General features: G+C 36.8%; 1 protein-coding gene and 1 long non-coding RNA gene across 11 annotated transcripts in view; both read left to right on the plus strand.

The window, feature by feature from the left end:
- RBPJ (recombination signal binding protein for immunoglobulin kappa J region) overlaps window positions 1–26,188 on the plus strand; it is a 233,547-nt gene that overhangs the window by 175,043 nt on the left and 32,316 nt on the right. For 9 of the 10 annotated variants that reach the window (XM_084971707.1, XM_084971704.1, XM_084971711.1 and 6 more), the window contains one exon: window positions 16,270–16,308. In XM_084971707.1, the coding sequence (XP_084827833.1) occupies window positions 16,270–16,308 (39 nt within the window). Of the gene's footprint in view, window positions 1–11,099; window positions 11,616–14,258; window positions 16,309–26,188 lie in introns of those variants that run through there. The other variant, XM_084971712.1, reaches the window with a different exon arrangement.
- On the plus strand, window positions 595–5,539 carry LOC146400359 (uncharacterized). Its single transcript, XR_014812279.1, has 3 exons — window positions 595–978; window positions 1,241–3,760; window positions 3,801–5,539. It is a non-coding gene; the product is annotated as an uncharacterized LOC146400359 (long non-coding RNA).

Genomic DNA, 26,188 nt, shown 5'->3' on the forward strand with positions numbered 1-26,188 from the left:
TTTATACTTTGAATTAAGGATTTAATTTCAGTCTTAAACTATTTTTTGTACCTTGGAGATACTACCATTTAAAAAACCCAGGAAGTTAATTTGTTTAATGACACCATGACTATTATTGTTACACATAATGGGTCTTTATATTAGCATTTGATTATTGTTATTGTAGTAAAAAATTGCCTGGGTGAAACTGCTGAAGACTTGCAAGTGGTGCATGCAGGTCTTCCTAACAATTAATTTTAGGCTCAACAAAACTACATGAAAGAACATAAACTTAGTTCTAAGAACCTCTTTTCAGCTGTATTGTTTGTAGCCCCCATTTAGGTCTTGACACAACTTCTTAATAGAGTCTGTCAACGTGGATTACCACTTTTTTGAAGTGTCAGCATGCCTCATTAAAGTGCATTGCTATTGTGGAGCCGGCAACAGCAATTACCTGTAGCATAATGTCTTTATAGGACATTCTCCATGGGAAAAGCAGATAGTTTCACGAAGACGAAGAAATTTATCATTGTTTTAGTAGCTCTTTGGACTTGGTAAAATAGTTAATTCCTTTTTTCCCTCATTCTAACATTTGCGAAGTTAATACCAGTTTATTTGGTGGGCCATTTATAAAATTTTTTCTCCACTTAGAAAATAAATTATTAGACATTTCAGGTTAGTTTGTCCGTAATCACTGATTATTTCAAAATAGTAGGTCTAAATAATATTACAGTTTAAGAGCTACAATTTCCTGACAATTCTTCGTGTGTGTTGTCTTTTTTAAAAAAAGATGACTTGCTGTTATTATGGATCATTCCTTTAGTTAGCACATACTCAAAACTTTAATACTGTGTGCAGTCGAGTCAACTTTAATATGTGTGATACAAGCTTAAGCTTTGGCCATATTTCTCTAATGTATACTTCTGCTATTTAAAAAAAAAAAAATGTGTAAAGAGTTTCCTTTGTGGCTCAGCAGGCGAAGGACCCGACATAGTGTCCGTGAGGATGCAGATTCGATCCCTGGCCTTGTTCAGTGGGTTAAGGATCCAGCATTGCCACAGGCTATGGTGTAGGTCACAGATGCAGGTGCCACTTTGCTATGGCTGTGGTGTAGGTCGGCAACTGCAGCTTCGTTTGAGCCCTTAGCCTGGAAACTTCCATATGGTGTGGTTGTGGCCGTAAAAAGGAAAAACAAGTGTCTAGATTAAAAGTTATGGTCTGGAGTTCCCGTCGTGGCGCAGTGGTTAACGAATCCGACTAGGAACCATGAGGTTGCGGGTTTGGTCCCTGCCCTTGCTCAGTGGGTTAACGATCCGGCGTTGCCGTGAGCTGTGGTGTAGGTTGCAGACGCGGCTCGGATCCCGAGTTGCTGTGCCTCTGGCTAGGCTGGTGGCTACAGCTCCGATTTGACCCCTAGCCTGGGAACTTCCATATGCCGTGGGAGCTGCCCAAGAAATAGCAAAAAGACAAAAAAAAAAAAAAGTTATGGTCTGAAAAATCTGTGCATCTCCAGTTTATTATGGAAACAGGTGGGCATATTCTTCATTCCTGGGATGCTTATAATTCTTTAAAGGCTCTAAATTTGACTAATCCTTAGAGCTGTTAACACAGTCAGATTTTCCTGGTTTATTTAACTTTATGGCATTGTTTCATCGTCTCTAGTTGGATTACTGCAACATTTTATCCTTGACAATTAATAATTTTTGTTTGCTGAGAAATACAGGTTAAAAATTGACTTCTCTGAAACATTTAAATTTTTCAAACAATAGTTGATTTATTTAATGGAAAAAAAGCAAATAGTTATTATTTTATCAGAGAATTGGGGAAATAATTATTTTGGGAAGGCAAAGAAGATAAGTGGCTTAAAGACTAGAGTATGGCTTCCTTTTGTATTTATGTAGTGTGATCAGTGTGTAATCAGAAGTAGGGGAGAGTCCTACCTTGTGACTTTTTGAGCTTCAGTTTTTCCCTTCTAAATTTGAAATAATGCCTACCTCTCAGATTATTAATGAGAGTTAAATGAGAGCATATATATAAGCAGATATATTGTTTTTGTTGCTATGTGCTTATCTGTTTTGCTACATGAGGCCAGTTTAGGAAGCTATGGATGTAAAAGTTGTAATAAGAGCTTAGAATCAGGGAATAGTGATAAAGATAATTTGGGCATGCAGTTGATGTCACGTGTAAACGAATTGCTTGTGGTGGAAGCAAAAATGAGGGAAAGAGGTCAGTAGTACTAGTACTGTAGAGAAGAGAGACCGCATGTCTTTAGGGAACATGTATGTGTAGAAGTTGGTGAGAAAGGAGTGTTAAGCTGCTGCAGTGGAGCTGCCCATCTTTAAAGAAAAGCTGTGCCCTCCTCTCTTCTGGTCAAACAATCTGATGTAGGACAATTGACTAGCCAGTAAACTAGTAAGTTAACTTTGTAACACAGTAATTTTGCAGTTCGCATAATTTAAAGTTGTGGTACCACAAAATACCAGGTAAATATATAGCATTCGTGGCCCAAACTGTGACAGTTAAGTCTGTAGCTGCTAGAGGCCTTACCTTTGTTTTCTTCATTGCTACCATCAAATTCCCAAGGTTTTTTGCCTCCTGTTCTAGTGCTTTACTACTGTAAGTTATGGATGATGTATACTTTTAATCATTTCATGTTGATTCGCAGTTCAGAATCTTTTTTTGGCCTATGCCAAGCCAAGACCCCTCAGGTGGTTGTTGAAATATTAGGCTACTTGTGGTACCACCCAAGACAAAGCAGTGTGCTGTCAGATTTTGCACCTTCACCTACTGTGCCCCTGTCCTGTGCCCCTTTCAGAGCCCCATGGCCGCCTTGTGAGGCTTCCATAAGCAAATGCTAGTTGCTCGGCCTACTTTTTTTGGTCCTACCAGTGTGTGAAAGCAGCACAACAGGTTAATGGCTCAGATATACTTTGGCAGAAAGCCATTTTTTAAGCTTTGAATTGTGGTTAAGACCACTTCTTCAGAGTGGTTTTTGGCTTTACCACAAATGTATGTTTGATTATTATAATAGGACATGTGATAACAGAAAGTTAAGTTACAATTCGAAAGAAATGTATTATTTTGAGTATAAACACTCAGGCAGAAAAGCATGCAGTGGTGTTATAAAAAAACATGCTGGGAATTTTCTTCCCCATTCTGAACACACAAATTTTGATCATTTTTGTTATTTTTGTTTATTGAATCCTCTCCCTTTGCTGTCCTGTTCTGCATGTTTTAAAATGATAATTACCGTCTTTTATTTTTTTCCCCTTAGGGACAGGCTTCTTTGAAGCAGTGTAACTCCTCTCCTTATAAATTGGAATCATAGCCTTTCCTTTATGAATTAGACCTTATTTTGGCTACATATCCATAAATGTTATGGCTTGTGTTATTTAAAAGGAAATAAAAGGCAGATGCACTCCTGAATTAAAATACTTTAGAATACCAAACTGTATGTTAAAGGTTTGGCTGTTTAAGAAACTGGCCAAAAATGGCGTGGAGGTGGTTGATCTGGTAGTTTGTCTTTATAATTTTTAAAAATTTTTAAAAATTTTTTATTTTTTGAGAGAGTTGCAGCAGTGACAATGCTGGATCCCCAACTCACTGTGCCATAAGACAACTCCCTTTTATAATTTTTACCAACAGAAAACTGAAGATGTCTGTGTGTTCTTGGTCCTTTTCAACTCAGAAAAAAAATGTACTTTGCAGACTTAAGATTGATAGTGTAAACACTAGTCATGAGCAGTGTAATATGTCATCTTTGTATAGGGAATATGCAAGAGTAATTGTCAAATTGTTGACATGTATAGGGAATATGCAAGAGTAATTGTCAAATTGTTGACACATAGGCACACCCATGCATGTCTATATATGTATGTGGATGCAGTAGCTAAGGTATGGCTCCCACAGCAGATGTCTTTAGAGTTCCTGAATTTTATATATTTATAGCTTTAGAAAACATTTTTTCACTTCCTAGTAATCAAAGAAAAAATTATCCTTTACCTTTATAAATTTTAGTTAGTAGGGAAAGTATTGGGAGGGAAATGAAAGAAGGTTTCCTTCCAGGTTCTTTGTTGACCCCCTCACTGAAGCAAAACAAGTCTATGCTAGATCATAGAAAGTTTTAGGATCAGTTAGTACACTTTACAGTTCTGTTGTAAAAATTCTTACCTCTACACATGTTAGTATCCAGAATTGAACTGTAATTAAATTCTATGTTAATGCAGAGTGTATGGCAAATCATGGACATTAAACTCTGTAGTTACATTTTGAACTAAATTTACCATTGAGTGAACTTGGGCAAAGTAGTTTCTAAGCTGATTTCCTTATCTGTGTAATGAAGGTAATAACACCTACCTTACTATTGATTTGTGTATAAGGTGAGATGCCTGCACTATGCACAGTGCACACTGATGCTGCTACAGTAGTGTATTCTGTATAGATAGGGACCATGTTTCTTATTCACTGGTCTACGTTCCAAGTGACTGTTACAGTGCCTAACACACCATAGACACTTAAATGTGTGTAAAATGGTTAAAGAAAGAACGAAGGTATGAGAATGTAGAAAAACAATTAATTATGCCATTCTCTCCTTCCTCTTCATCTTGGCTTTAGTTGATAGGCAAAAGAAGCCAATTTAGAAGTCATTTTTGGGAGTTCCCATCATGGCTGAGAGGAAACAAATCTGACTAGTATCCATGAAGACGCAGATTCGATCCTGGCCTCGCTCAGTGGGTAAAGGATCCAGCATTGTCATGAGCTGTAGGGTAGGTTGCAGATGTGGCTTGGATCTGGTCGTTGCTGTGGCTGTGGTGTAGGCCAGCGGCCACAGCTCTGATTCAGCCCCTGGCCCGGGAACCTCCATATGCTGCAGGTGCAGCCCTTAAAAAAAAAAAAAAAAAAAATCATTCTCACCTTAGTACACATTCAGCATTTTTCTATGACATTGCATAATTAGAGTCTATTTCTTTAAAAAATGCATACTCTGTGGTAGGTATTTTGCCAGAGGACCACAGTTGATCCTAATTTTTTGCCTACTAAGTAGGGAGAGACGATAATTGAAAATTCTTTTTCTTTCTTTCTTTTTTTGACCACACCCACAGCATATTGAAGTTCCTGGGCCAGGGATTGAATCTGAATTGCCACAGAGACAACACCGGATCATTAATCCCCTGTGCCACAGTTGGGACTCCTGGAAATTCTGATCCGCAATTTAGATGGAGAGAAGGTGACCAGTTTTGACAGGACTTATCTCTTTATGCTATCTTGGTATAAAATACACACATTCTGGAATGGTGTAGCTGAGGACTAGAAGTGACTGCCTTCTAAATTTTGATGTTAAAATAAAATTCAGGATCTCTCCCTGTGGCATAGTGGGTTAAGAATCTGACTGCAGCAGCTCAGATCACTGCAGAGGCCCAGTCCCTGGCCTGCTGCAGTGGGTTAAAGGATCTGCCATTGCTGCATTTGTGGTGTAGATTGCAGCTGCGGCTCAGATTCCATCCCTGGCCTGGAAATTTTCGTATGCTATGGGTGCAGCCATAAAAAAAAATAATAAAAATAATAGTAAAATAAAATAAAATTCAAAGACAGTAGGAATAAAGTCTAGGAAAAAACTTTTTTCCCCCAAAATCCATCATTCATTTTAAAAATTTAAATATTTCTATATTTAGAAATATATTTGTAAAAATATACCTACCGAAAAGCAAAGGATGCAAATCATAAATGTACAATAAATTTTCACAAAGTGAATATACATGTATGACCTTCACACAGATGAAGACAGACTTTGACTAGTTCTTCAGGATCTCTTATAGCTCCTCCTGGTGTCTGTGCCTCCCTCTCAAAGGTAACCTCTACTCTGGTGAACATTGTAGATTAGTTTTCCTTTTTTTAATTTTAAATTTCATATAAATAGACTCATACACTTTTTGTCTTTTTTTTTTTTTTAGGGCCATACCCACGGCATATGGAGGTTCCCAGGCTAGGGGTCTAATCAGAGCTATAGACGCCAGCCTATGCCAGAGCCACAGCAAGGCCAGATCCAAGCCATGTCTTCGACCTACACTACAGCAGTGCCGGATCCTTAACCCACTGAGCGAGGCCAGGGATTGAACCTGCAACCTCATGGTTCCTAGTTGAATTTGTTTCCGCTGCACCACGACAGGAACTCCAATCATACAATTTTTTTTTTTACCTTTTTGAGTCTGGCTTCTTTTGCTAGTAGTCAGCATTACTGCATATGTAATGATAAATTGTTTGCTTTCATGTCTGAATAGCACTCTATTATATGATTGTTCTATAATTTATCTGATGCATTGACAGTGGTCATTTGAGTTTCTGCTTTTGGGTTATTACGTCCAGTGTTGCTGTGAACATTCTCATACATGTCTTTTCATGTCTCTTGGTACCCATTTATACACATTTATGGGATTATAGCATTTTTACTGCTTTTGCATGTCAGCAGTAATAATCTCAACTCAACAAGCGTATATGTTAAACTGTTCTTACTGACCTAGCAGTATTACTACATTCTCAGGTGTACTTTTATTAAGGAAAAGCCATGGGCTTTCATGCACCGTCTAACTGCCTGATGTTGCTTCTGAGGCTGTTCCACTCCACAGGCTGAATCGGGATTAATTTAGGGAGAGGTCCGTTGGAACTAACTTTTACAGGGAAATATTTCTTTTCTATTCATATTCTCTTCCATGTGGTGGGAGCCAAGTAGTACAATGCCTGGTTTCTCTCCACCGAGTTTAATCTTTTGGTTTCTCAGTTACTTGGAAAATTTTATTTCTAGGGTGTTAAGACTCAAACGTAGAGTCCAGCTTTAAAATTGCAGCATCTTTTGGCTTAGTGTCTTTTTTTTTCTTTTAAACTGAAAATTAGCTTTTTTTCCCCATAGTTTAATTCTGTGAAGGCAAGAATTTAACTCTAAAAGGCCTCCTGAAATGTAACTTAATTATCTTTCTCATATCCTTCCTCACTAAAAATCTGCTTGGCCTTCTCTGCTGTAGCCAAGCTTCCCTACCAGAAATCAGTGATGGTTACTTCTTGGGGATCTGATCTATCTCAGTGCCAAACACCTGTCCTGAACACTGGCTAGCAGATAACTGGACCCCTTCCCAGATAAATGTTCCTACACACTACATGTTGCATACATAGAACCCAAGGAAAACAAGTGAAGAAATCTTGTTATGGATGGTTGTACCCTGTGGCTTTCTAAATTTCATTTTAGATAAGAAGAAAAAAATATCCCTTTTATTTTTGTTCGCTTTCCTTTTTCCTTTTCTTTTCTCTTTTAAGTCTCACTAGAGTTGGGAAGGACATTTCAAAAGATGAGAGAAAATTAATATCTGATTTTCTTTCCTCCTGTGAATTTTCAAATGACTTCAAAGAACTGACAACCTTAACATCTTTGGCAGAAATTTTGTGGCGAAAAAAATATCTTCATGGCTTATAATTTGAGATGGGGGTAAGAAGTAAGAGGGGAGGTACAAGGGCAAAAACTGTGTGAGTTCATCTCATGTACAAGCTGTTTTCCTTGATCACTTAGGATTTTCCATGGGAGATATTCAGTCCCAAAGAGTCTGTGATGGATTGTTTGCATGTGCTCTGGGCTGCCTTCTCTTGGGAGGTGTAGATTCTAGGACAGACTTCTTTTTTCCCTTTTATATCTTTGCCTTGGTGGCAGTAGGAACCATTTATATAGACACACACATATGCATATACTCCTCACGTTCTTCTTTTGTTCTTTTTGACACTCACTTGTCTGATTCTTTCTAAGTTACTGGGCAGCTGCTGCCACCTAACCTGGAGTAACATAGGATGCCCGTCAAAGCTGAGCTATTTAATTCCTCACTAAGCTATAGTTTAAGGCAAAACTAAATGTGCTATTTGGGGGATAAACTATATATAAAACATAAAATTTACTATGTGCAGTTCAGTTGTATTAAGTACACACACATTATTTACTATCACCATCCATCATCAGAACTTTGTACTGTTCCCAGACTGGAACTTTGTACCCATTAGACACTAATTCTCCTTGCTCCCTTACCCTCATCCTGGTGTCAGTCCTTGCCAGCCACCATTCTGCTTTTCTGACTTCTGAATTTGACTACTTTAGGTACCTCAATACGTGGAATTATAGAATATTTGTCCTTTTGTGTCTTTCTTATTTTATTTAGTGTGATTATTCAGGGTTCATCCATGTGGAATGTAGCATGTGTCAGAATTTTTTTTAAGGTGGAATAACATTTAATTATATGTGTACACCACATCTGTTCATCTGCCAATAGGCATCTGGGTTATTTCTACCTTTTGGCAGTTGTAAATAATGCTGCCTGAACATTGATGTACAAGTATCTATTTGAGTTCCTGCTTTTATTTCTTTTGAGTATATACTTAGAAGTGGAATGGGTGGATCATGTAGTAATTGTACATTTAATTTTTGGAGGTGTTTCCGTACAGTTTTCTGCAGTGGCTGCTCCATTTTATGTTTCCACCAGCAATGTACAAGCACCTGATTTTCCTACATCCTCACCTGCATTTGTTAATTTCTGTTGTTATTTATAATAGTCATCCTAATGGGTGTGAAGTGGTATCATTAAGGTTTTGATTTGCGTTTTCCTAATGATTAGTAATGTTGAGCTTCTTTTATGTACTTACTGGCTATTTGTATATCTTCATAGATATATAGAGAGATATGGATATATGTTATGTTAACATCCTTTGCCCTTTTTGGGGGGTGGGGATATGCCCACTTCTTCCATAACTTGCATTTGTGACAAACTGTGTGTGCTCTCATTAAATGACACTTTTTGCCTCTTAATAAACACTGCTTTAAAAGGCAGTGCATATGATCAAGTAAGGTGTAAGAAGGAGTTCTTAGCAAAAATTGAGTTTTTAGCAAGAACTGGTTAAGATTGGAACCTCTTTAAAGTTCTTTAAATTGTGTTATATTTTCCTTTGTAAAAGTATATGTTTTTCATAAGGGTGTGGATTTCTTTATTTGAGTCTGGCATATTTTTTTCTAAAATGTTTTCCCTAGTGAAATTTGCTTACTGAGCAATTTTGAGGGATAAGTTTTTAACTTGTTCGTTTTTCTTTTAAGCCACGTATATTCTATATATGTGTGCCTGGCTTTAATCGATGTCTAGATATTGCAGTTTTATTTTGCTCTTTACCTAACTGTGACTTAATTAGTAATGAATAAAACATCTGTCAAGTTATATAATACATCCTGGAGTAAAATGGAATGTTTGCTACTGCCTGCTATTATCATTAATAATTGTGTGAAGGTGAGTTTGTTTGTGTGTGTTGTTTTATAAATGTACTTGTGAAAAGGGGATGAAATTGTAGATCTCATTTCCTCATTCAAAATTAATGCTACTAACTGGGCGGCTCTGTCGGGGTGGGGGGGCCATGGCTGGGAGGTGCTACACTCTATTCCTAATTGTACATGTAGATTTAAAAAACTTTTTGTTAATACAAATGATGCTTTATTGAATATCTTTGTATGCATATTTTTGCATAACCACAGTTATCCACCTATATAACATTTTTCCAGAATAAAAATGGCTAGGAATTCAAAAGAATTGTATATCTTAATTCAAGACATTGCGAAATGTCTTCCAAAAATATTACATAAACTTAAACTCCCAGCAGTGCATGAGAGTTCCTGTTTCTCCACTTGTACATCAGCACTGGGTATTATCAAACTTTAAATCTACTGTAAAGATTCTTAAATGATTATTATAAGAGTGTTTGACACTGATGGTCACTTCCAATGAATGTTTTTTGATACATTTGTTACCACTGCTAGGTTCTGTGGAAGTTAGGGTCAGGCTAGCAACTTGATCAGAGGATTAGTGGTTCTCTGATAGTGCCCTTTTTTGTTTTGATATAATGTCAATTTACAGAAAAATTGCAAGAATATTACAAAGAAGTTCAGCCACATACTTCAGTCATTAATATTTTACCACACTTGCATTATCCCCCTGTGTATCTACACACACACACACACACACACACACACACATACTCTTTCCCTGAACCATTTGAAGGTAAGTAGTCGTCATCCCTCTTTCTTCCTAAATACTACCTACAGTAAGTGTTTCTAAAAAATAAGGGCATCGTCTTATGTAACCCCTCTACACTTAGCAAGACCAAGGAATTAAAATTGATATAATTCTATTCTTTAACCTACCATTTTTTGCTGATTTTGTCAGTGGTTTAAATAATGTCCTTTTATAGCAGAAGTAAATTCTGGATAATCTTATATTCAGTAGTCATACATCTAATCTCTTTTAGACCGGGCAAGCTCCTCAGTGTTTTAGTTGTCTTTCATAACATTGATGCTTTAAAAGCATAGTCCATTTATTTTGTTGACTGTTCCACAATTTAGGTGTGTTATGTTTCCTTATGCTTAGATTCAGGTTCTATATTTTTTTTGTCAGTGATATCACAGAGGTGATAGTATTAGGCATCATGTTAGGAGACATTTGATGTCACTTTGTTCCAGTCATTCTCTTGATGGAGTAGACTGCCCAATGTCGTATTGCTCCCTCTCTTTGAGGCTATAGATTGTAAGAGATACTTTTCATATAAGATCTTCATATGCGATGTTAATGGGTGCCAGCATTCTCATGGTTAGTTAATAAATGTGATGTTTTAGGAGAATACGTCATGCCTTGATTATCTTTGTCACAGTAGCCAAGATCACTAGTCACACTTTAATAAGTTTTGAGCATAGTTCTAAAGGTAAGAGTAGGTTCAAAATAGAAATTGAAGTGCCACAAAGGGCGGTGTATCTTGCTCAAAGTTATGCGACTTATTATGTAGTCTGTTTTTTGCCATAGATACAGAATGAATAAGCTTTTAGAAGTAAAAATAAGGTACGCATTTACTTGAAGTGTATTTTCTAATTGGTCAATTATTAATCTTTTCAAGCATGAATAGGTACATTATTTAAATTGTTTTTATAAATTATGTAAATGAACATCTTTGAACATACATCATCATCCATTTGTCCTAATTGCATGTAAGTTCCCTAAGGGTATGGATCTTGTCTCTTGTTCACTGATGTGCTTGGTACGCACTAGGTGAATGAATGAATCGGGGATGAGGACAGAATGTTCTCTGTAGCCCTTTATAATTAGCCTCTTCTACTTTTTTGTAAATTACTAAACAGCTTCCTAGTACCATTTGCTTTGTTTTTTCATATTGTATGTTAGCATAGAATATAATAACAGTGTATATCACCTATTTGTTTCCTTCTGCTGGTGGAATGACCAAGTATAGATTGTTGAGGGTAGGAATCAGGTTTTCTAATTTTTCAATCAAATGTTATTTAAAATTTCACCATCTTAAATCATGGTTCAAAAAGTGTTTCTTGTGTTAATTTCTTTTAATATCATTTCTGCATTAAGCAGGAAATTTGTGAAATACAGAAAAATATAGGAAATTACTTTTAGTTCTACACCCAAGGGAAGAATAGTTTCCCACATGATTTAAGCTTGCTTTTCCAGCCGGCTCTATGTTTTAAAAATTGAAGTTCTAATAATGTTACTAGATAGTATTCTAGCAATGTAATTACTAAGTTCTCTACTCAAAAAAGTTTTTTTGGAGTTCCCGTCATGGCTCAGTGGTTAACGAATCCAACTAGGAACTGTGAGGTTGCGGGTTCAATCCCTGACCTCACTCAGTGGGTTAAGGATCTGGCGTTGCCATGAGCTGTGGTGTAGGTTGTAGATGTGACTCGGATCTGGCTTTGCTGTGGCTCTGGCGTAGGCTGGCAGCTATAGCTCCGATTGGACCCCTAGTCAGGGAACCTCCATATGCCGTGGATGCGGCCCTAGAAAAAGAGAAAAGAAAAAAAAAAGAAAAAAAAAGTTTTTTCTCATCTTTCTGCACCCTGTTTTTGATTTTTGACTTGGTTTTCTCATGTGGAGTATCTGTTAGCTAGAAAAGGTATGAGGATGATGAAGTTTTGATAATTTTTATCATGTTTATCCTCAATATGTTTGTGGTCATATACTTCCTTTAATGGATTGGTTGATATAGAAGGAAATGTATCTGTTATGGGAGAAAGTAATATGGCATCTCCACCATGAGCAAAAAAGAAGTGCGTAAAGTATATGCAGTTTTGTTTTTTTTTTTAACTCATTTGAAAATTGTGATGGGTTGGAAAATATGTGGGAACCTCAATACTATGTTTAATGATTGATGACAACTTTTAAAAAATCCTCTGCCAGTTATATGAAAATAGATTTAGCTATAGTAATGAACATTTTCCCTAGCATTCTCTATTTTGAATAAAAGATCATTGTTATCTTAAGAAGAAAAAGTTAGTGAAGTTAAGGTAAGATGTATTTGCTAGCCAGAAATTATACTTAGGACAATATGCTTTGGAGAATGTACGTTTTCTTGGGCCATAGTATTAATATGAGCGTTACTAAGTAATGATGGCACATATTGTTCTTCAGTCCCAGACTGAGGGAGAAATGTACAGAATAGAAGAAGAAAAGAACATTAGTATAATGAACTTTGTATAAGCTCACTTTTGCTTATTACTTAAAAGTCCAGAATCGTAACTTTTTTCCTTTAAATATATAGCAAGATTATAACCTTTCATCAAAACTATGCTTTATGTAGTATGTACAAAATTTGAGACACATACTCACGCAAGTGAGATATTGACCACCCACAATATCAAATAGATAAATTGGATAACAGTGATTCTTTGTTTTAATGAGAAATTAACTCAATATTTCATAAACTCAAAAGTGTCCCTAGGGCACTTAAGGATTTTTTTTTCTTTTTTTGCATTGTTAAATATATTGTGCACCTGTTATGAAAAGTGTCTTACAGAAGAGTGGTCTAAACTTGATTGATCCAACTTATTTCTAATTCTGTTAACACATATGTCAATAGACATCTTGTTTTAAAAATAAAGATAAAAAGGAATTCCCTCTCAGCCTGGTGGTTAAGGAGTTGGCATTGCCATTGCTGTGACTCGGGTTTGAGCTCTTGCCTGGGAACTTTCACATGCTGCAGGCATGGCTCAACAAATGAAGAAACAAAAAAGCACAAGTAAAGATTAAAAATGGTACCAGCCTATTTCATCATTCCCTACTGCAAAAGGGAGAGATAGAACTTAATCTTTAAATTATAATCACTCTCTGAGTAATTGATAGCTGATTGTTGTCATTTCTGCTGAAAAGTGGTTATTTTGATTGCATAAAATAAATACTACCTCATGAATTTTCTTGAGTTACTCATGTTGAAAGTGGACCTCTTTTCTGCAGTAGGTAATTCTTAAAGTTTTGTGTGTTGTACATTAGATGAGCAGAGGAAAATGTATCCTGATAAGTGTAGGATGCATATAGTCCCTTGGTACATGACAGTTTTAAATATTTAGACCTATGATTTTCTATTAAGTTATTAGTATTTAGTTCACTTGTGAGCTTGAGAAATATGCATTGTGAACCTACTAAACACTCTGATGAATTTTCTCAGAAAACCCATTTTCTTATTCTTCCATTCTAATAGATATAGTAACCATTAATTTGGGTGAAGTTAATAGGAATGTAATGGCATATGCATTAAAGAGAGGATTGAAATTGCACATAACAGCTATTGGAGATTCTTTATTATATACCAAAGAAGCAATTTAATCTTAATAATTTTTATAAGATTTCTGGCCTTCGGATGGCACGTAGGTAGAATACTGCATTATTTTGAAATGATGTTCAACCTCATCAGGCAAATTGCTGAGTTATCTTGCTCAGGTTTTGTTTTGTTTTCTTTTCTTTTCTTTTTTCTTTTTTTTTTTTTTTGCTGTGCCCACAGCCTGCCGAAGTTGCCAGGCTTGGCAACCTGTGCCACAGCAGCAACCCAGTGCTATAACCACACTGGGGCCTTACCCTGCTGCACCACAAGAGAAATCCCTTGCTCATGTTTTCTTTGGGAGCAGGAGTGATGTTGTATAAGCAGCTATATGATTGTTGCCTATCAAATGGGTAGTTCCAAGAAAGAATGTAGACAGTTTTTTTTTTTTTTTTTTTTTGGTCTTTTTTTTTAGGGCTGCACCCGCGGCATGTGGAGCTTCCCAGGCTAGGGGTCTAATCGAAGCTACAGCTGCCGGCTTGCACCGCAGCCACAGCAATGCCAGATCCGAGCCTTGTCTGCCACCTATACCACAGCTCACAGCAATGACGGATCCTTAACCCACTGAGTGAGGCCAGGGATCGAACCTACAACCTCATGGTTCCTAGTCGGATTCGTTTCCACTGTGCCACGACGGGAACTCCCCTAGACAGATGTTTTAATCAACATTCAATTGTTGCTCATCAAATTTTGAAAGTATTTCAGAGCATCAAGAAACAAAATTTGCATTTGAATTTTAAGTCTAGTGAATCTCTTACTAGTCATGTCATAAGCCTATGTTAAACTTTGTATTAGATCCCAATGGATGCTTGATGGTTGGAGTTAATTAGCTAGTGCAAAGGGTGGTTTTTTTTCATGATAAGGATAGTTTTATCCTTTTTGTTTATCGGGTCTCTTTCTAAAATGTTCACCATTTTAAGCCCTTAGGTAGATTCTGGCTCCACCTAACTTTGCTTCTCTTTATAAAGTATAACTCTGCATACATATATATACACACACACACATATGTATGTGTGTATGTGTATATATATGTGTGTGTGTGTGTATGAAGAAGTAATTTAAAGACTATCTTAAACTTTTGGGGTTTTGTAAAATATTCTGTATCCAACTTAGTGGGATAGTTTTATTTTAATCATATGCTGCAGTGGTACATTTAATCAGTCTCAAAGGTTCAAAAAAAATCTTACCTGTTGAAAAAAGATTCAGGAGTACATTTTTGCCTTTAAACCCTATTTGGAATTCACGTCATGTATTAGCCAGTAGTTCACTGTTTTAAAACCTACAGTCTTCAGCAGACTTGCTTATATTACTCCTTAATCATTGTGTTTAAAATGGAACATCCTATAGGATAAAAACCAAAGAGAACTACTTTTTTTTTTTTTACGTTTCAGAATTTATTTGGTTTCCCTTTATGATTATATATGTTTACAATTTTGGCTAAATGTTTTATTTATTTTCATTGAACTATAGTTGATTTACAGTGTTATGTTAATTTCTGGTATACAGCAAAGTGGAGAATTACTTATTAATTCTTCTGACAAAAGATTATTGGATTTTTTTTGCTCATTTTTGGGTGCTGTTTCAACAAAAGCCACATTTCAGTATTTCAGGGTTAACTAAAATACCAAAGCATTCAGTCACAGATACCCATTGCTTATAAATTGAGTTAATAAGCAATGTCATATAGCATTAAATTATTCAACAAAATTAACTGTATGGGATTTTAAGACTTTTGTCATCAGAGTTAATAATTATGGGAAATACCACAAATGTAGAGAAGTCTTTTAAGTCAAATTAGGTCTCACAGCCTCTAGCTGTGATTATGAACAATTCATTTAACCTATTTATAACTGCAGTTTTGCTTACAAAAGAAAGTAAATAGTGATTATAAAATGAACAGTAAGACATTCAGTTCCACAGTTAAAGCCCTAGAGTCAGTAGTACCCTTATTGTTGGTATCTTTCAAGAAAATTGTATGTGTATATAAACATATGCCTGTCTTTTTGCTTTTCATAGTCTGGCATCATACTCTGCCATTGTTCTTTTAACCGTAGATCTTCTTCCAGGTATCTCTGGAAGGAACCTTCTGTCTTCCTCTAATCAGTGTGGCATATGCTCAGAGTGGATGTGTCAGGCCTACTTGGGGTGTGTTGGTTTTATTTAGGAACAGTTTTAATGTATTTTGTTATTAATGGGTATAGGTGTTTACTAGAGGATTTCTTTTCTTTTTTTTTTTTTTTGGTCTTTTTTAGGGCCGCACCCATGGCGTATAGAAGTTCCCAAGCGAGGGGTCAGATCAGAGCTACAGCTGCTGGTCTACACCACAGCCACAGGAATGTGGGCTCTGAGCCTCAGCTGTGACCTGCACCACAGGTCATGGCAGCGCTTGATTCCCTAGCCTGACTGAGTGAGGCCAGGGATCAGACCTGCGTCCTCATGGATACAAGTCAGATTCGTTTCCCCTGAGCCTTGATTGGAACTCCGAGGATTTCTTTTGATACTGGTCTTTAGTAGGGTTGATGTCTTAAGTCATGAAGGAGATTTCGTGGTACCTAAAAAGCTTACTGTGGAGTGTGTCATATAGCCTATTTAATTTTTTTTCTTTTTTTTTTTCCCTAGAAAATTTGGTGAGCGGCCTCCACCTAAACGACTTACTAGGTAAGCATTATATAAGTCTTTCACCCAAACATTTCGAAAAGTGTTAGAACCTGTCATTTTGCAAACTATATTAGGTGTTTAGAAGTTACTCAGATAAGGATATTTGGATCATAAGCTTATTCCCATCCTCCTTTCCCCACATCTCTCCCCTTTCTCCTACTCCCCAAAAACAGGATGAAAGGATACAGTTCAATGGGGAAAATGAAACCTTTTAAGAATTAATATTGCATATTATATAGTTAATATAACAAGGGCTACAATAGTTTCCTATATCTAGCTTCATTAGCCAGTCACAGTTTGTTGTTTACAGATAGGACTTGAAAGATACTTCAATGCTTTTAGAAAATAATTTTAAAGAAAACAAAGATTGTGTTCATTTTTAATGAGACTGTAAATATACTCTGTTCTAATTATATAATTTTGTAGTATATATATATATATATACACACACACACACAAATGTTAAATGTAAAAGTATTAGTCTTGAAAATGATTTTTAAAATTTCTAACAGTCAGTGGTTGTAAAATAAAAAGACATTCAGTTCCACAGTTAACAGTCCTAGAGTTAATGCTACTCTGTGTTGTTAGTATCTTTCAAGAACATTGTGTGCATATATAAACATATTGCCTGTCTTTTTTTTTTTTAAGTCTGGCATCATACATCTACCATTGTTCTGTTAACTGTAGATCTTTTCCCTTGTTCTCTTTAGGGTCTCCATAGTTTTCCATTGTCTTTACACGGCTCTTGACTTAATATTTCACATTGCTGGCCGTTTGGGTTATTTCCACATTATTACTATTATTAAAAAAGCTGTTTCAGAGTTCCTGTCGTGGCTCAGTGGTTAACGAATGAGGTTGCGGGTTCGATCCTTGGCCTCGCTCAGTGGATTAAGGATCCGGCATTGCCATGAGCTGTGGTGTAGGTCTGTAGGTCGCAGATCCAGCTCAGATCCCACGTTGCTATGGCTGCGGCATAGGCCGGCGGCTGCAGCTCCAATTAGATCCATAGCCTGGGAACTTCCATGTGCTGCAGGTGCGGCCCTAGAAAAGACAAAAAAAAAAGCGGTTTCACTCAAAGAATGATGGGCACATGCCAGAAGAACCCACAAAGGGAGCTAGTTTGAAGAGGTTTCTTTTGGCCCAATCGTGGGCACTTTGGTCATCAAAATAAATGACAGTTTAGAAGTCTGCACTGAGTTAAGTAAATGGAGCAGAGAGGATAGCTTTTCTTTACAGAAGAATTCTACCTAATAAACGTAGGAGGAATGATGGTACTAGGAAACCACACTTTGGCAGCCACTATAGTTATTACTATAGTGGTTTCAGGCAAAAATCATCATTGAATACTTAAACTACTGGTTTAAAGTCTGATGAGAAACAAAGTGTTTTATAGTCTCTAAGCGTATCCACACAAATTATGTGTTAATTATAAAGTGAAAAATAGTAACATGACAGTGAAGACACTTGGCAGACACCACCTTAATTAAGTGATCTAAATTAACATCACCAATAATGGACAAATAATATTATATGCATCCTGAGGATACAATATCACTTTTGTAGTGATTCTTGCCAAAAGTGCATAAGCTAAGTCTAAGCATACGGAAACATCAGACAGACACAGATAGAAGGACATTCTATAAAATAAATGGCGTTTACTCTTCAAAATTTTTGAGATCACGGAAAATAGACTGAGGAGTATTGGAGAAAGGAGACCAAAAAGACAGGACAGCTAAGTTAAACACGACAAATTCAACTAAACCTAGACCAGAACAAAATGTTTCTTGTGCCCTAAAGCTGGACTCCACAAATGTTTTCTGTAGCAGGCCAGGTAATAAATGTGGTAGGCTTTTTGCGGGCACATTGAGACTTTTCATTGTGACTTTTCAGCTCTGTTCTTGTATCTCCAAATCAGCCATAGACAATAGGTAGATGAACAAAGTATCCATGTTCCAGTTCAACTTAATTTAAACAAATGGAACTGGTGGCTATTCTGATTCGGCCTGAAGGCAACAGTTTCTCAACATTGCTCTGCACCCCCACCCCATAAAGGACCTTAGAGGGACAGTTGGAGATACTTGAATACAATTTGTAGATGAGGATACTCTACCAATGATAATTGCATTATGATTGTGTAAGAGAATATTGTCTGTTTTTAGGAAATAAGTATTTTGGGTGAAGGGGCTTTATGTCTATAAAATATGCTCTTAAATGGCTTTATAAACAATATACAGTGTGGTGAAATGTTAACATTTGGAGAGTCCAGGGGAAATGGGGACTAGGAATTGTTTGTACTACTTTCGCAACTTTTCTGTATGTATGTCTGAAACTACTTCACAATTTAAAAAAAAAATTTAAGGCATTATGTAAATATTTCAGATCATGTGGGCTGGGGAAGCGTAACTTACCTCACAGGTCCATTTAAATGTATTTTCAGTTACTTGTTTATATGTATATCTTGAAGAAATTCTAATTGAAACTGTTTAATTCATATTATAGGCATTTTAAAAATTAAAATTTAATAGATAAATATTTTATTACCAGCATCAATAGATTGGAGTAATTCCTAATGATAAAATATATTTTGATGAGTAAATTAATTACTCCCATAAAAATAACAATACAACGACAACAAAATCATATATGGAAATTTTCTTTTCCTTAAATATGTACAATAATACAGTAAGATCCATTTACTTTATCTTTTATTTTCTGTTTACCCTTTAAGCAGTTTCCCCTGTTTGGAAAATTTTAGTAGCTTTTAGGACTTCTGCTTCTGGTCAAGATAGAGTAATAGGGACTGGAATTACTCTCTGGCCTGAAACACCTAAAAACCTGGACAAAATATATGAAACAGCAGTTTTTAAGATATTGAACGGCAGGCGAGAAAGGTCAATAATCCTTGAGAGACCAGAGCTAAATGAGAGGAGCCCTCCAATTGCCCCAGCTTAGTGTCTAGAGAAAGTTTTCCTACACATGATGCAAGGAGAAGGAATCTAGGTGGGGCCTAGGAAGCACCTTGAGTTGTGAAGGTAGAACTGGGAATGTAGGGAGACTAAGGTGGCCAGAAATCTAAGGGGAGAGAATGGGGAGGAAAGAGTTGTGCAGAATTCCAGAGATCTGCGGAGGGTTCTTTCTAGTCTTGAGCTGAGGATTGATCAGCCACAGTTGGAAGGAAAAACAAGCTAAAGAGTTAGAGGAAAGACTTTCTAAAGCTCCCTCAATACTATGAATTGTGCCTGTTACCAGCAGCCATACCAGGGAAGAAAAATCTCATAATTCACAGTGCATCAACTCAACTCAAGTATTCAGGAAGGTTTTGTTTCAGTAGTGGTGCAGAAAGAATAATTAGGCCTAGACTAAATGCTGTTTTGATTTTACCTAACAGACTTAAAAGCAAGATTGAAAGGATCAAACTCTTTCCAAGTAACTTAACTGTGTACTCAAAGTTTAAGAATATTTAAAGGAATAGGAAAATATCCAGTACTCAACAAGGTAGTAAAATTCATTGTATCTTAACATTTGATCACAATAACCAGTTATAAAAAGAAGCAGGAGAATATGATTCATAATGAGAAAACAACCCAGAAATGATACAGATGTTAGAATTAGACAAAGACATTAAAATATTTATTATATTTGCTTTATGTTGACGAAGCCAAGATCAGTAGTGTGCAAAATTTTTGTTAAGGAGTAAAATGGTATATATTTTAATTTTTATGGCCCAACATCCGCCGTTGTAACTGCTCAGCTCTGTTATAGCACAGAAGCGGCCATAGACAGTGTGTAAACCAATGGGCATTTCTGTATTCTGGATGTAACTTTGGTTCTAAAATAGATGGTGGCTTGAATTTGGCCTCCAGGCTGTAATTGCAGATCCCTGAGCTAGAGGAGAAATTGACCAAGTTAAATAGAGGACATGGAAGATAAAAAAAGGGGAGAGAGAGCAAAATCAAATGTCAAGAGACAAAAACTAAATTATTTAAATGAAAAAATACACTTGACGGGATTAATTACAGAGGTATACTGTTGAAGAAAAAATTGGTAAACTTGAAGGCCTAGCAATAGAAACTATCCAAAATGAAGTACATAGAGAAAATGTCTGGTAAAAAGGTCATTAATGACTGTGGCTTATGTTCACGTGGACCACTATACAGTAACTGGAGTCATTGAAGGAGAAGGTATGACTGAAAGCATATACGAAGACATGATGGCTGAAAATTTTCTAAATTTGGTGAAAACTATAAAACCATAGTTCCAAGAAACTCAGAGAATCCCAAGTGCAAAACCTCATTTTTGAAGGTGAAGCACATCATCATCAAATTGCATAAAGTCAGTGATAAAGGGAAAAGGTTAAAAGCAGCAGAGAAAAACAATAAATTATATATAGAGGAACAAACATAGATAAGAATGACAGGAAGTTCCCTTTGTGGCTCAGCGAGTTAAGAACCCAACATAGTATCAGTGAGGATGTGGGTTCAATCCCTGTCCTCACTCAGTGGGTTAAAGCTCTGGCATTGCTGCAAGCTGTGGCATAGGTCACAGATGTGGCTTGGGTCCAGTGTTGCTGTGACTGTGGTGTAGGCTGGCAGTTGAAGCTCTGATTTAACCCCTGGCCTGGGAACTTCCATATGCTGCAGGTGTGGCCTTTTTTTATTTTAAAAAAAAAAAAAGGATGACAAAGGTTTTTCATCTGAAACCTTGCCAGGGAGAAGACAGTGGAGTGAGAGCTTTTAAGTACTCAAGGAGGAAAAATACGGCAATCTAGAATTCTGTACCCAGCGAAAAGGCAAAATAAAAGACCTTTTTAGACATAAGAAACTGAAAAGGAATTAATCACAAACATCCCTGTGCTACAAGAAATGTTAAATCCTTTAAGCCACTGGATAATCATACCAAATAGAAATCTGATACTATACAAATAACAGGTATCAAGAATGAGAAAAGTGGGAGTTCCCGTCGTGGCGCAGTGGTTAACGAATCCGACTAGGAACCATGAGGTTGCAGGTTCGATCCCTGCCCTTGCTCAGTGGGTTAACGATCCGGCGTTGCCGTGAACTGTGGTGTAGGTTGCAGACGCGGCTCGGATCCCGAGTTGCTGTGCCTCTGGCTAGGCTGGTGGCTACAGCTCCGATTTGACCCCTAGCCTGGGAACTTCCATATGCCGTGGGAGCTGCCCAAGAAATAGCAAAAAGACAAAAAAAAAAAAAAAAAGAATGAGAAAAGTGGAGTTCCCACTGTGGCTCAGTGGATTAAGAATCCGACGACTGCAACAGCTCACGTTGATATGGATGTGCAGGTTTGATCTCTGGCTGGGCGCAGTGAATTAAAGGATCCAGTTTTGCTGCAGCTGCAGTGTAGGTTGCAGCTGCAGCTCAAATTCAATCCCTGGCCCAATAGTTTGCATATGCTGTGGGTACAATCATTTAATTTTTTTTTTTTTAAGATTGAGAAAGGTGGAATTCCCACTGGCACAGTGGGTTAAGGATCCCAGCATTGCTGCATCTCTGCAGCTGCAGCTCACATTTGATCCCTGACCTGGGAACTTCCATATGCCAAAAAAGAAAAAATAAAGAATGAGGTGACATCACTACAGATTCTATAGATAATTTAAAAGATAACCAGTAAATATTACAAAAAACTTTTGATAATAAATTCAACAACTTTTGAAGAAATGCAGATTACTTAGAAACTGCTAAAGCTTCCAAAGAAGAAACAGATAGCTAAGCTGAATAGCCTCATATATAAAGAAGTCAAACTTGTAATTCTATATTTTCCCACACAGAAAACTCCAGGCTTAGATGTTTTGCTGTTGAGTTCTACCAGACATTTGAGAAACTAATCATTGCAGTTCTATACGTACTCTTCCAGAGAATTGGAGACATTCTTCCCAGTTCATTCTGTTAGGACAGCTATGCCTGTTACCTACCACAAGTAACAAAGACTTAAAAGAAAATAAAACTATAGACTCATATCCCATATGAACACAGATGTAAAAGGTCTTATCAGTTTTTCAAAATGAGTCTTAACAGTATATTAAAGGGATAAAACACCATGACCTAATGAGATTTATCACAAATGGAAATCAGTTGACATTTCAATATATTAACAGAACAAAAAAGGAAACTCATTTGATCATCTCAGGGATTTAGAAAAGGCTTTTGATAGTCCTTATACTTCCCAACACACACACGCACACACATTTGGCCTACTGAAGTTCCCAAAAACAGTTATCAAATCTGAGCTGCAGCTGTGACCTTCGCCACAGCTGCAGCAACATGGGATCCTTAGCCCACTGTGCCAGGCTGGGAATTGGACTTGCACTGTTGCAGAGACAACCCCAGATCCTTAACCCACTGTGCCACAATAGGAACTACTTTGACATTTATTCTTGATGATAATTTTCATCAGACCAGGAATAGAGAGGAATTTGCTCATTCTGCTAAAGGTTACCTGCAAACAAACTACATTAAACACCGTACTTAATTGTGAAGGGCTGAATATTTTCTCTCAAGATCATCAGTGATGCAAGGATGTCCACTCTTAACCACTTCCATTTAACATGTACTTGAGGTTCTAATTAGTACAGTATGGGCAGAAAAAGAAAATGAAAGACATCTAAATTGGAAAGAGGTAAAACTGTCTTTGTAGATATCGTGATCATCTATACAGAAAATTCTATGGAATCTTTTAAAAAAGCTGTTAGAACTAATGAGTGAGTTTATGCAGGGTGATAGGCTACATGATCCATATATTAAAAAATATGAAAATGAATTATATTTTTATACTAGTAATGAACAGTAATTGAAATTTAAAAAACAATACCATAGCATTGAAAAATAGTAATTCTCGGGGGGAAAAAAATCTGACACGAGATGTGCAAAAACTGTATACTGAAAACTACAAAACATTGCTAAGAAGTCCTTCTAAAATGTTCTTTGGGCAGTAGAGTTAGTATTGTCAAGAAGTCACTTCATTCCAGATTCGTCTATGGATTCAACGTAATCCCAATCAAAATTTCAATGGTTTGTTTGTTTTTTTTTTTTTTTTTTTTTTTGGTAACAGTTGCCAGCTGTTCCTAAAATTTGTAATGGAAATGTAATAGATTTAGAATAGCTAGAACAATCTTCAAAAGTGGTCCTAATATTACCTGATTTCAAAACTTGTTTTAGCTGCATTCATTAAAGATGGTATTGGTTTAAAGGTGATACAAGTAGATCATTGTAACAGAAGCAACAGCACAGATGAATCTTAGGATAATTTGGTCAATTTTCTAACTGCATTTGTATAAGATTGTACAAAATGCAGATTAATCTGTAATAAAGCAGGTCAGTGGTTTCTCGGGGTTGGGAAGGGACAGAGGAAAAACTTGGGAATGATGGCTGTCTTTCTGGATTGTGGTGATGGTATATGCATATGGTAAAATTTACCAAATTATAAACTTGAAAATAAGTGCATTTTGTTGTATTTCAATTAAATCTCAATAAAGCTGTAAAAAATTTTTAGCAGTTTTTTATCCTTTAAAAATACATTGAAAGGAGGAGTTCCCATCATAGCTCAGTGGTTAACAAATCTGGCTAGGAACCATGAGGTTGAGGGTTCCATCCCTGGCCTTGCTCCGTGGGTTAAGGATCCGGCGTTGCTGTGAGGTGTGGTGTAGGTCGCAGACGCGGCTCGAATCTGGCATTGCTGTGGCTGTGTTGTAGGCAGGCGGCTACAGCTCCAATTAGACCCCTAGCCTGGGAACCTCCATATGCTGAGGGAGTGGCTGTAGAAAAGGAAAAAAAAAAAAGACAAAAAAAATAAAAAAGTAAATAAAAATACATTGAAAGGAATTAGTGTAGGGTGAATTCAGGTAAGCTTTATTTCTGTTTAAAGTTCCCTGGAGGCCTAGCAGTTCTAGGATTCAGCACGGTCACTGCTTTGACCTCTAGCCAGGGAACTTCTGCATGCCGCAAGTGTGGAAAAAAAACAAAAAAAATCTCCTTTAAAGATTGCAGACTTAAGTGTTTTTACTCTTTATAATCAAAGCTAGTATAAAGCAGTTTAGCAAAACAGTTTATATAAAACAGAAAATTGGAATATAAAATCAATTCCCAATTCTGTGATAAAAATATTACTTGAATCTTGAAGTTAAAAATAAGAAAATTTCCCCTTTTGATAGTATAGCAAATTTAGGTCCCAGCTGACCCTTTTCCACTATGTTTTCCCATTTTTCCTTTAAAGGGTTTTCCCTGTTAGGAAAACTTTAGTGTCTTAAATTTGATCAAAAATATTTTTAAAGGAGTTTTATATACTCCTTTCATTGAAGTTTATGGAGGGTGGGTAGTTTAATTCAGAAAGGGTTTCTTTCCCTTAAAAGAAATCTTTTAAACCTACCCTATTCTATCCTAACCCCCATCCTCCAAATTAAGCAATATTGAAAAGGTGTGTTATTTAGAGGATGATATTTTAGATAGTGTTCTTAAAGCACAATTCTACTGATACAAAATTTAAATATGTGATTAAGGCTAGTTAAACATCATGTACTATTCAGCATTTCACTTTTTTTTTTTTTTTTTTTTTTTTTTGTCTTTTTGCTATTTCTTTGGGCCGCTCCCGTGGCATATGGAGGTTCCCAGGCTTAGGGGTCGAATCGGAGCTGTAGCCACCGGCCTACGCCAGAGCCATAGCAATGTGGGATCCGAGCCGCGTCTGCAACCTACACCACAGCTCACGGCAATGCCGGATCCTTAACCCACTGAGCAAGGGCAGGGACCGAACCCGAAACCTCATGGTTCCTAGTCGGATTCGTTAACCACTGCGCCACGACGGGAACTCCAGCATTTCACTTTTTAAAAAATCCTCCATTCTATCAGATAGGAATTGAGTGTTAACTCTCCAGGGCACCCCATTCTCTTGAAATAGTCCCCTTGATGTGGCTCACAGGTACAACTGACCTGACTGGATTGAAAACCAGAGGGAAACCAGAATAACTCAGTCTTATACTGAGGTATAGAAACAAGTGTTCTTTTATTGGGAAGTCTTCTCATTTTGTCATTTAGAGCCTGATGTCATCAATGAAAATGTTAGTTGTAAGGCAAGTAGACATCGGTGTCTAGGAATGCCAGACATACCACAGAGTAGGTCTGAGCTCTGAAGTTATGACTGCAGTAAGACTGTACCGCATGCTTTTAAAATATGTTACTCAACCTAACACCCCGTTGCGTACCGGATGACTTGGTCCTGTTGTCAATAACCAAAAAGTTATTACTGGCATTTTGGAGACCCTTGCGTTGTGAGCACCTTGCAAAGGCATGCAGTCTTAACTTTGTTCACAGCAACACTCCAGACTGGTGTCCATTAACTCATGCTTTTAACTGAATTTGTTTAGTATCGGGGGATTTCATGTACAAGGTTCATTTCTTTAAGATTTGGTCTAATTATTGAAACTGTGTTGTTTTCTCTGCTCAGAAAACCTTTTCTCTATCACTTGGATAAACTTTTTTTTTTTTTTTTAAAGCCCTTTCTCTTGCTGCTCTCACTACCACACCTCTCTGTTGTCATTGTACCTGTTCATACCTCCATTACTGCCCTGATCAAACTGGAAGAACTCAGTTTCTGGAGCTCTTTCTTGACTTGCTTTGGAGGTTGCACTAGAGTAAGAAGTAATAACTTCCCGAGGTCATGGTTAAGAAATTGCTTCCATATCTGTTGTCCACCTCAGTGTGGGTTATATTTATTTTGTAAATATTCCTGTATTAATTTTGGGATTCTCTTGTTTTTTTTTTTTTGTCTTTTGTCTTTTTTGTTGTTGTTGTTGTTGCTATTTCTTGGGCCGCTCCCGCGGCATATGGAGGTTCCCAGGCTAGGGGTTGAATTGGAGCTGTAGCCACCGGCC

The sequence above is a fragment of the Sus scrofa genome, chromosome 8 (assembly GCF_054392235.1).
Source record: "Sus scrofa isolate SSC_HxYL_T2T_F1_AM1 chromosome 8, Sscrofa_HxYL_maternal_Yorkshire_Landrace_v2.0, whole genome shotgun sequence".
Lineage (NCBI taxonomy): Eukaryota > Metazoa > Chordata > Mammalia > Artiodactyla > Suidae > Sus > Sus scrofa.